A 12,594-nucleotide genomic window follows, 5' to 3' on the forward strand; every position below is an offset into this window, starting at 1 on the left:
TCCCATGGTGGGCTATGTGCTAATGATTTCTCCTGGATCTCTATCTTTTTGACTCTGAGGAAAGCCAGATAAATAGGAGTTGGTTTGAGTCTCAAGACATCACCTGACAAAAGTGGATGAATTGCCAACTTCAGTAGCTCCTGTATGTGACTCCTCCTCAGATCTTAGACAAACCTTAATCTTCTCCCTATATTTTTTCCAGCAGAACAGAACAAATTTCCTTATTGGTGGTGTTATCAGTATGGAGTGAATGAGGTACCACTCTGTTTCTTGAGCTTCTCCGTCAGCCAAAATATCTTATAATTTGTGAGTCTTTGGCCCAAACATATCTTCTAACTAAACACTAGAATGTATTTTATTTTTGAAAGGAATCAATCTTTTGCAGAGAAACATCCTCATGAAGAAGGTGCCACTCCTGCTTCTCTCCATCTCCATGTATAGGTTATCATAGTTAGAACTTTAAGAAATTCAAACTAATTTGACATCACCTTCTGCTTTTAATCCATATCTCCTTGACTGTTTTGTTCATCCCAGTGCTTAGAATAGAGTCTGGCACCTAGTAGGAGTTCCATAAATATTTGTAGAATGCCCAATAGGTTGGATATGAAGTCTTTTTGTGTTTGGCAACTATGCCATATGCCCCATTGCAGTTTCTAGTCAAAACAGGCAACACAGAAAGATTGATGGAGGAGAAGGAGAAGCAGTAGAAAAATAAGGGTTATGAGGGGAAAAGAGGAAAAAGAAAAGAATCAATTTTCAAAGACATGCTATGGTGTATACAGAGTTCCATTTCCCAATTACAACATGGTTATATTGGAAGATCATTAGAATAAAAACAAGGGTCATTCTTACCTGTAGTATATTGCCAGCCATGCTGCAAAGGCAATCCCCATAAAAAATTTTGTTCATTATCTGGTGCAAATTTTTCAAAATAACTGGCTGTTTTGTTCATGAGGATTTTATACATCCCCATTCTCTTAGAATATACCCAGGGATCAATAACATACTTTCCATTCTCCACCCTGTAGTCACTGAACTGACCAGGACTCTCACTCCACAGTGGGGGATACAGATCTGAGAGACTGAAAGCTCCTGCTAAAGAAACAGAAATGCAACCAACTAGTGCACAGGCCCAAGGAGGAAGGAAAGCCATCACGCCAGAGCTGGGGGTGGAGATTGTGGCAGAGCTTTTATTGGGACGTGGAGGAAGAAGTCATGGTATTTGCTTATATCCTAGCAAATCAAATCTCTGTTCTTTTTCCTGGAGATGATAGTCCTTCCCTGGGAAAGTCTTACCAGTGAAAACAAGCTGCTTCCCCAGGTAAAGAGAACAAACTAGAGGATACCAGAAGGGAGAGAGAAGGGAAGGGGGGCAATTCGAGGTAGGGAATTAAGAGGTACAAACTACTATGTATAAAATAAATAATCAACAAGATCATATTATACAGCACAATATATATCTATATATATAAAAATATATAGCTATTATTTTGTAATAAATTTAAATTGGGTATAATCTATAAAAATGTTGAATCACTATGTTGTATACCTGAAACTAATATAATATTGTACATCAACTATACTTCAATTTTAAAAAAGGAAATGAAAAAAATGGGGGGCTTCCCTTGTTTAATAACATCATCAATATGTTATTCACATGACAGTTGAAAAAAGCTGTTGAAAATTTTAATGTTGAATGAGTCAATATTTTAAACACTTTTAGGAAACTGCTACTATATTTACATTGTCCTTTAATGCCTATGAAGTTAAGCACACTCCTACACATCTGTCTTGACCTTATTCATCTAGAAATATAAAGACATGGAATTTACTTGTCTTTGCAGAAAAGAGTTTACATAGCAAACCTGAGATTGCTATTATAAGAAAAACCTGCTGGCAAGGTTGACCCTTGGCTGGCATTTGTGTACTTGGCTCTCAAAGTTCCCAATCTACAGCTAAGTGACAAGGTGATTAACTGTACCTAGACTGTGCAAACAATAAGGTATGTGTGAAACACCTGCTTCCTTGTAGAGTCTGGAATTTTCATATGTGACCAGCCCCCTAGTAAGCCAGAGGATGCCTATGTGACTAGACCCCCATAAACATCTTGGGCACTGAGCTTTTAATGGGCATCCCTGGGTGGAAACATCACACATATGTTGCTGCACGTTTGTTGCTGTGGGGAAAGTGTGCCCTGTGTGACCTCTCACCGGAGGGAGAGAGCATACCTGGAAACCTACACGTGCATTCCTCTAGACTCTGCCTGTGTCTTTTCCCTTAGGGTTCAGCTGCATATCCTACTACATCACTGTAGAGAATCTTATCCATGAGTATAACTACGTGCTGAGTCCTGTGAGTACTTCTAGAGAATGTTTGATCATAGGTCCCTGATGGAAAACCTTCAGATGAGCATTAGTTTATCTCTCACCAAAGACTAAGAAAAAACTTTTTATACGTTTAGTTAGTATATTTATTGAATATGAAAACTGCTAGCTCCCATACTGAATCACATATCTCTAGATTCCAGAGGGAAAGACAGTCTAACCGATTCTAATTTCAGGTGTAATTTTCAACTAATATAAAAAAAATTCCTGGTGATTACAATTTCATTATAAAGGAATGGAATCCTCTAAAAGGGCTGAGTTTTCTCCATGCAAAAGCTATTCAACAGTGTTTTGGGGGGGGGGGCAATGTACGTGAAATTGATATATTGGCTAACATATAAAATAGTTGAATTTTGGAACTCCTGCATCAGAACCTAAAGAATAGCTTAGGTTAGGATGGCCTATAATATTATAGATAAAACTACAGACACCTTCCAGGAGTTCCCGAGCCTAAATTATGATTTAAAAATATATCACATATGATATTAGAGTACTTCCGTCTCAAAAAGAAGCTTTAATATATTGCACAGTAAATATGAATGTTGATATACTAGGATTTATGAAAAATATATGAAAGATCCACTTAATAGAAGTTTCTGTTGCAAGGGAGAAGCTTGAAGTGTGCCTGTGTATCCAATAGGCCAAGCCAGTTCGTTGGCTAAAATTCCTAGTTAATTTCCAATTTTTCTTCTTCCTTAGAATTTTAGTTAGGAACATGGACAACCAGAATTAAGACTACATTTCCAGTATCCCTGGCCCAAGGAACCACGTTACTAATGGCTGGCCACTGGAACATAAATGGAAATGGTGCCCCCATGTCCCTTAAAAGAAGAAGACATGCCACTTCCTTATCCCTTCATCTGTGTTGTGGTTTGGATTGTGAAAGTGATGGCTAAAATTCCATCTCGACACTTAAGGACAATGATACTATCTTGGGAATGGTAGAATGCAAGGTAGATCCCCGAGCACTGTGGAGCCATACTTTCATCCTTCTTCTATTCCCCAGCCTTGGTCGAAGAGTAGAAAGATTTAGAGTGTTTTGTATGCAAAGCACATGGCTTTATGCTCACATATGAAGAGTCCTAGTAATCAATAAAATTCTTTGAACTGTCAGAAACAGAAGGTATAGTCAACGTTTCTAAAATAAAGTATCCCTACTCCAATAAAAATTAATTTAAAAAAACAAATAAAATAAAATAAGGTATCCCTAAATATTTAACTGGTTTATACTTAAGAGCATGTAAAATATTTTTATAGTTAATATTTTAATTACACGTGATATATTTATACAAGTGTAATAGTATAGCAGATAGGCTATATTTTTCCTGATTAAATATTCCTTGGTTATACTTTTTTGTCTGAAATGGGTTATTATTAACTCCTTCGTAAAATTATCTTTATTCCCTCTACTATGGAATGAAATATAAAGGGAAAGAAGCAAAAACCAAAACCAAAATAAAAAAAGACAAAACACCAAAACTGCATCTTCATTGGAACAAGGACATGGATATACTTGAAAATTATACACTAGAAACATATTTAAAACAAAGATGTACCCTGAACTCCTTGACCTGGTATGCAGGTTAAACATTAACTTTTTGGGAGATCTAGAGCCACAAGAGGAGAATATCACTAGACACCCTGTTTGAAACCCCAGAAGAGAAGAAAGTGCGAGATAAATCACATCTACACATGATTTTGATTACCTAACTCTTACCCTTTGATTGAGGGCACTGTCCCTACAATCTCCACCAGCTTTCTACAAGACTTATTGGTTATCTCTTTAAATTTTCCATTTTTAAAAAATTACCTAATTCTAAGAGCTATCACTCCATTTCTGGAACACTGCAAAGTTAGGGTACTGCTGTCCCGAATTCTTGTCCCTCCTGATCCAATCCATCTTATGCAGTGCATTCAGAATAAGATCTCATGGCACTGTTTTGATCTTGTTATGACACCATTCAAGATATTACTATAAACCCTGCTCTCCACTTAACCAAGTCCAGACTACAATGTTTTGATCACCTGTCAGCTTTTCAACCTTATCCAACTATCTTCATTACAGAGAAATACCTCATCCACTGTCCCTTTGAATAATCCATTTGTGGTTTTCACACTTTATGTTTGATTGTAGCTTTCTCCTTCTCATCTCCACTTTACCCTATTGTACTTTTTTCAGTCAGCTCAAGTTCTATTCTCAAAAATCTTCCATGATTCAGCACATTGCTTTGCATGCAATAGATACACTTTCAGTGGACTTAATTTCATTTGCCTTTAAGAAATGAGATGTATTCTGAATATATTCTGAATAGGCCAATGTAAAAAGAGTTCAGTTACTCTGAAGAGTACAGTACGTAATGTTTCTTTTTTTCCTCTGGATACTTTCAGGAGTTTTCTTTGTTTTCAGCAGTTTGCATATAATATGCTAATGATTTTTTAAAATTTATGCATCCTGTTTGGTGTTTTCTGTACTTCATGGGTTTGTAGTTTTATGTGTCATTAATTTTGGAAAATTCTGAGTCATTAGTATTTCAAATATTTCTTCTGCCCCATTCTCTTTTTTCTTTTCTATTTTTCCCTATCTTTTATTCATTTATGTTTTGGTAATTTCTATTCACCTATTTTCAAGTTCACCAATTTTTTTTTTGCCTCAGCAAAGTATATTAATGAGATATTGATATACCTTTCATAGACATTCCTCATCTCTGTTAACATTTCCATTTCTTATTTCTTAAGGTTTCTATCCTTTTGCTGAAATTAGCTGTATGATCTTGTATGTTGACCACCTCTTCCATTAGGGACTTTAACATATCAATCTTCGATATCTGAGTCTGGTGCTAATTTCTTTCCAGCTTGGAAGTACATTCATTTCTTTGACTTCATATGCTTCAAAAAAAAATTTGAGCATGGCAACGTACCAAAAAGGAATAATAAACATTAATTTTTTTTTGTACAAAGACAGGCTACATTGAATTCTGAGCTATTGGAACTTAGGTCATCTAGGTGCAGAAGTGCTCTTCACCCTCCTCTTGTTCTAGTTTTAGGCCTTCTGCCATGTATTTCCTTTTCCCCATGTTTACACAATTTTTATCTTACCTTCTCCCAGTGTCCTGAGAGTGACAGTTTGTTGCCGTATTATTCCCACACACAGAGATTAGGACTTCTGTTTCATAAAAGAATAAGAGAGAAGGGGCCAGAAGGAGTTTTTTGTCCCTCCTCCAGAAGCAGCTACTCCCCCTCTCTGCTTGCACATGGAGGAATCTTTCTCAAGACTCTCTGTGGTCTTCCTTGTAAGAAATAATATTGTTTTTTGCTGAAGTCCATGGGAGGTGAAAGGAAAGAGGAATCTGAAAGGTGACTCCCAGATATTTGGCTTGGCCTGAGACACGTACAGGTAGAATCCCCAAGGCCACTATATATCCATCCAGTCTTAGGCGAGAGGTTTAACTCTTTCCAGACTCATCCTTGGAATGGAAGACTTGAACTTAAGTCTTTTTTGCAGCTTCAGTGTGTTCTTGCCTTGAGATTACCTAAACCACAATAACTCAGAATTCAATGCAACTCACCTTTGTACAAAGGTAGATTAATATTTATTATGCCTTTTTGATATATTGCCAGTTCTAAGTTGCCAGGTCATTGAGTTGATTTATTTCTGTACAGTGATGCTTTGACTGTCCTTTCTTTATTATCCAAACAAAAATTTTTCCCAAGGTCTTCACATCCTTTGTTGATCACAATCAACAGCTAGAGACATGTCATTCTGTCAGAAAAATGAGATTTTGGGGGGATAGCTGTAGCAAATATTCTCAAGCACAAATAGTTTCCTTCAAAATACTTGAACCTAGACTCACCTTTCTTTTGCTACACTGAATCCTCTCTGAGCTTTTTCCATTGTGTCCTCTGCTCCATTTTATTTTATTTTATTTATTTATTTTTTAATATCTTTATTGGAGTATAATTGCTTTACATTGTTGTGTTAGTTGCTGCTGTATAACAAAGTGAACCAGCTATAGGTATACATATATCCCATATCCCCTCCCTCTTGCGTCTCCCTCCCACCCTCCCTATCCCACCCCTCTAGGTGGTCACAAAGCACCAAGCTGATCTCCCTGTGCTATGCAGCTGCTTCCCACTAGCTATCTATTTTACATTTGGTAGTTGCTCCATTTTAAATAATTGACAAATATAATCCTCACCCTCTTCATAGACATTCCCTCCATTTCCATTGCTTTGTCTTTACTGACACTTGTCTTTCCTTCAACACTTGTCTTCCATGGAGAATAGTTCCTGGGCATCCTTATTCACTTACAGCTCGTAACTACCAGGCAGACTCACCAAGATGGAAACTACCCCACTGAACACCCTATTGACACATTCCTATAACATCATCATTTCATTTACTTTCACTTCCATTTCTCCATTCTTTTGGTGATTGCTGTGGATTTTTAACAATAATTCTTCCTTGTTTAAATGTTCTATTTAAAACCTTACCTGGGCTTCCCTGGTGGCACAGTGGATGAGAATCTGCCTGCCAATGCAGGGACACGGGTTCAAGCCCTGGTCTGGGAAGATCCCACATGCCACGGAGCAACTAGGCCCGTGAGCCACAACTGCTGAGCCTGCGCGTCTGGAGTCTGTGCTCCGCAACAAGAGAGGCCGCGATAGTGAGAGGCCCGCACACCGCGATGAAGAGTGGCCCCCGCTTGCCACAACTAGAGAAAGCCCTCGCAGAGAAACGAAGACCCACCCAACACAGCCATAAATAAATAAATAAATAAACCCAAAGTTTAAAAAAAACAAAAAACCTTACCTGTTGTGTTTCTCCTTATTTTCTATCATTCATTATGTCAAAATGAATTCTCAGAATTAGACACTCCAGTAGAAACAGGAATATTTTCCTTGATAGTTTTGACACTCACCCTCTTGTGATAAAGCAGGTCCATAATCCTGTATGGATAATATCACTGTGTTAGATATAATGGCCACAAAATCTGTGCAGTTCCACCCATGAAGGGATAGAGTGTATTTCTCCACTTCAACTGAGATGATTGGTGATTTGCTTTGCCCACAGAATGTAGTGAAAGTGATGCTGAGCAACTTGCCAGCCTAGACATTAAGATGCCTTGCTGTTTCTGCTCTTGCCCTTTTAGAAAGCACACACCATGTGAACAAGCTCAATCTAGCTTGCTGAAGAGGTACATGGTGGAGAATCAGATGACAGGAAGCCAATCACCAAAGTTGAGGTTGTTCTATATCATACAGCTTCAATCCAGCCCAGAGATTACTAAAAAATCACATTAGTGAGCCAAGGCAAGAGCAACAGAAAATCTGCCAGCAGAGCCTAACCCAAACTGCTGACCTATAGACGGTGAGTTCATGCATGAATGTTGTTATAAGCTGCTAAGTTTGGGGGTGATTTGTAGCATAGCAATAGACAAATGATACAAATACACTAGTAATTTAGAATGCAAAAGTTTTTCAGGTTTTAGAAAGGTAAGTAAGTTTAAGAATATAAAAAATCATGATACATTCTAAAAACTTGCAGAGAGAAACATAATAATCGAATGACTTAGATATTCCACCAGTAACTGCAAAAAGACAATGGAGTAGAATTTTCAAAGCATTGAAGGAAAAAAACCTTAGATCCGAGGATTTTATATCCTATCAAACTGTCATTTACATTTCAGGACATAAGAAAATATATGCATTAAATAACCTCAAGTAGAGTCTGAGCCAAATCCCATAATCAAACACATTAAAGTTTATTCAATGCAACCTGAGGCCTTAGATTTCAGAAGACTGAATGAGTTTTGAATGAAGTATTCTAAACAAGAGAAAGAAGTCTAAGAGATCTTGCAAGAGATCTATGAAGTTTATGCAGTCAAATGAGTAAAACTAAACACCTTGATAAAATTTCTTTTTGTCTTAGAAAAATACCAGATGTAAAGTACATGTATTGTAAAATCGAGGGTAGTCATCAGTTAGATCCATTCAACTATGACTTGCTTAATAGGTAATGAACTGTAACTTGCTTTCACTGATCAAGCTCACTCTTTTTTGTTTTTACAAAAACTTAGACGTCCTCCAAGCATCACACAGCCTAAACAATAAGATGTTTATCTGAGCTGTTTTTCAGGAACTTGGAATCAGCTGTGTCCAGTTTGAGCTTGAGTCGGTTAAGACTGGTTGGGACACCAACCTTCCAACTGGGCAATTGTAGTTCATCAGCCCTGGTAGTCTGGAAGAGGAAAGGTGAGGATGTGACCTCCAGAAGTTAATTCATCTCCTGTTTTCTTTAGCTACTTCTAAACAGGGGCCTTTTATACTGCCCTGATTTTCTTCCTTAAAAAGCAGCAGGCAATGTGGTCGTTTTATTTATTTTTTTCTCACTGCCTGGCTGCATCCTGTTCCAGGTGAAAGCCACCCCCACCTTCACACAGTCACTTCAGGGATTTCTCTAATTTTCTATTTTTTTCTTGGTGCTTTTCCTATGGGCTAATCTTGGAGGAGGGAATCAGGAATTATTCTAAATCGGCATTTTGATAGAAAGAGGAAACAAAACTGAAATCCAATTAGAACTTTCTCCAGTTTTCCTCCATGTCATTCTATATTACCACTCTTGCTCAATTATGTTTCTTAAATATATTTTTATAATTGGGATTTCTGGATCCAAGGATATGAACATTTTTAAGGCTTTTGATACATACTGCCAAATTGAGATGAAAAATTTACAATAATTTACGATATAGCTGCTAATGACAGTCTATTTTCCCAGTCTAGGGCTAACACTGGACTGATAGTATCTACATTTTTTTTTCTGATTTGATAAGTCATAGTTTTAATTTTAAGCTTTTTCCTTGTGATGATAAATATTTTTATAAATTTATTAGACATCTGTATTTCTTTATTATTGCATTTTCCCATCACATCTTTTGCCCACTTTTTCTTTAGGTGTAATACCTTTTCCTTATTGAATTAATAGTATTAATTTATGAATTAATTAATATTAATTTCTAATTAATAAATTTAAAAGTAGTAATATTACTTGATAATTTGTCTGCTTCTTCAGATTTATCTCTACAACTCTCTATCAACAAAATACATATGGCAACATCGAGAATGTCTAATACTTTGAAATGTCCTTCATCTTAAATAGAAACATATTTTTTAATGTTTTTTAATATTTTCACTTTTTAAAACATTTGTTCATGTTCTATAAATAGATTTTACCAATTACCTATTAAGTCTTAATTTATAAAATATATATGAATTGACCCGTTGGAAATATTCTCTGCTTGACTTTGAAATTGAGCATAGATTTTTTTTTCTCTTGCTTAAATTAATTGTAACTTTACCTTACATTATTATGTTCCATCATTTTCTATACACCCTACTGCCCAGGCAACAGTGCCTCATTGTATTTTGCCCTAGCTTTTCCTTGTGTCACAGGAAATGCTTCCATGGCCTGTTGTAGTGTTCACAGTTTCATAGCCTGCACTACCTGAAATATCTTGTTGATGTGAGGAACTATTATATGGAGAACAATTTATTCTGCTTGTTTACTGGTGCCTCAAGCATAGGGTAGTGCATGGCACATTTTCAGACCAGGATTATTTAAATGTTAAGTATAAAATGACAAACTTTTCAGATCTTTCACTGATTACACCCAGGCTGCTATGTTACTCTGAGTCCTTATCCTTTCTGCATTCTCAGACCCCCACTTTCTATCACCTCTGATTATCAGCTGTCCTTTCCCAGCTGTACTGTATTTATTACTTTTAATTTTTTTGTCACTTCTACTATAAGCTGGCACTACACTTAAACTCTCATTTTAAAATATACCACTCTATGTTTGTTTCTTTATTGTGTTGATGGTTTCCTTTTTTAAAGTCATCCCACCTGTTCTTCAGCTTCAGTGGGGCTCAGTTTTTATAAAAAATCTGCAAAAAAGAGCCATCTTTGTTTCTGGTTCAGTAACTTCTCTACAACCTTTGGTTTATTTTCTCATTTTTCCTACTGTCATTACTGCTCAAACTCAGAAGACTATATGGTGGGTCATAAATAATATTGAGAGCACAATGTCATTGATGTCTGGTAGAGGTCTGAATACGTGCATAACCTTATTTTAGAAGTGATTATTTTTCAGCTTTTGCATCAGTAAAAGAGTGTGCTATTTGCTCTGAATTACCCAAGATCTCAAAATAGTTTCAAATTACTCCATCTGCAGAGGGTACTTATTTCAACTAAATCCTGCCCAAAATGCCTTTTTCGTGCATAAGGCCTAAGTAAAAATGCCTTTATTTTAAAATTATTACAGCTGTGATTGGACCTTACTACACCTACCTATGAGTCAGAAAATAAATTATTTTGTAGAGAAATAAGCTGTTAGCATCTATTTGAAATTAAACTTTTCTTTCTTGAAAGAAGTAGGATGGCAAAGGGTCCTCACCTCCCTACTTGCCCAGAGATAGTCATTGGTTCTGCCAGAGTAGCCAGGAGGCCTTCCTTTCCATATCAGTGAATGCCAAGAAGCCGTCTGACCTTTATGAGTTGTGTAATTCCATACTATGGATGATTTATCTTATTGCTGGATGTCTCCTCATCCAGTAATCATTCTTTCTGTTCCCAGTGAGAAGCGTGACTGCTGCCTCAGGCTCATCTCCTTAGCCTCGTTCACACCACACCATGTTGGAAGGGCCCTTGATGAGGTTTCCTCCAGAACTTGCAGTCAGTTTTCCTGAAGTGTTAGAGAGGGCTCTCCTTCTGAGTTTCTTTGGTTGTCCAGGTCTATCTGAATGTTTCAATAGACCTTAAAAACATAAAAGTTAGGGAAAGCAAGAATTATGGCATGTGACTTCCTATTGCTATGCTTTTCTTTTCCAAACACACATTGGGGTAAGTAAAAAAAAGGCTACAGGATTTTTACTTTTTCTATATTGTGTGCTGTTATATCCTAGATAACATGGCAAAGGAGGTGTCCTTTTTACACTACTTAGCAACTCAATGAACAGAGGTGATCAAGGCACTTCGTATATAAAAATGAAGGAGTTCTGCTTAAGTAGAAGCCATGGGAGAATATCACTCTCATACTGAGAAAAAAAGTCATGTAATATTCAAAATCATAAATTTATTTCAGTCCATTGGAGAAATGCAATCAAAGGCAAAAAGGTGAGCTGAATTCTAGAGAACATCAAGCCCTTCCAAGGACAGATGAGACCTAAGAAGTTTTGCTTTTGGCAGAGCATAGGGAAAGAGGTGGTAGCCATAATATGGGTAAGAGGAAAGCAACTGAAATTCTAACAAATTCTTAAAAGCTGTGTATGGACTAATATGACAGTTTAGAATCCCTGAGATCCCAAGACATGATAGGAATACAGATTTACTCAGCAGCTCTTTTTCCTGAGCTGCATCATATGGCTCATGAAAAAGATTTGGTACAGGTCAGGAGACCTGCAGGAGTTCCCTCCATAGATGATTGCTGCTAAGAGACAGGTGCAATATTTGGACCATTCTCTCATATGAAACAAAAAGCTCTCTGATGCTTCAGGAGGACAGAAAACCCTATTGTTTCCTGGTCCCAGGTAAAGGTTACTTGCTGCTGAGGGAGAAACAGAAGTAAAGGACATTTGCTACTGCAAGGGGCAGAAGCCTCCTCATATCCAAGATGCTGTACTGATACCAAGGAAAGGACCACTGCTGCTGGAGAGAGGCAGTAAACTCACTCCCATATGAGACACCCACCAGAATGTAAGTGGTGCAGCCACTATGGAAAACGATATGGAGTTTCTTCAAAATGTTACAATAGACTTACCACATGATCCAGGCAAAGGAGGCAAGAATATGCAATGGACAAAAGGTAGTCTCTTCAACAAGTGGTGCTGGGAAAACTCGACACATGTAAAAGAATGAAATTAGAACATTCTCTAACACTATATACAAAAATAAATTCAAAATGGATTGAAGACCTAAATGTAAGACCAGATACTATTAAACTCCTAGAGGAAAACATAGGCAGAACACTCTTTGACATAAATTGCAGCAGAAATGTTTTAGATCTGTCTCCTAGAGTAATGGAAATAAAAATAAAAATAAACAAATGGAACCTAATTAAACTTAAAAGCTTTTGCAAAGCAAAGGAAACCATAAACAAAATGAAAAGACAGCCTGCAGAATGGGAGAAAATATTTGCAAACAATGCTACCAACAAGGG

General features: G+C 36.9%; 1 protein-coding gene across 1 annotated transcript in view; it reads right to left on the reverse strand.

Moving 5' to 3' along the window:
- Positions 1 to 11,920, reverse strand: part of LOC309635252 (protein LEG1 homolog) — a 33,146-nt gene extending 21,226 nt beyond the window's left edge. Inside the window, exons 1-2 of the mRNA XM_082406239.1 lie at positions 7,190 to 11,920; positions 853 to 6,870 (exon numbers count right to left, since the gene is read on the reverse strand). Of these exons, the coding sequence (XP_082262365.1) occupies positions 853 to 1,153 (301 nt within the window). The 5' untranslated portion in view covers positions 1,154 to 6,870; positions 7,190 to 11,920. The remainder of the gene's footprint in view (positions 1 to 852; positions 6,871 to 7,189) is intronic.
- Positions 11,921 to 12,594: the final 674 nt, after the last annotated feature.

The sequence above is a fragment of the Balaenoptera borealis genome (assembly GCF_965194805.1).
Source record: "Balaenoptera borealis genome assembly, chromosome: 9".
In the NCBI taxonomy this organism is placed as follows: domain Eukaryota; kingdom Metazoa; phylum Chordata; class Mammalia; order Artiodactyla; family Balaenopteridae; genus Balaenoptera; species Balaenoptera borealis.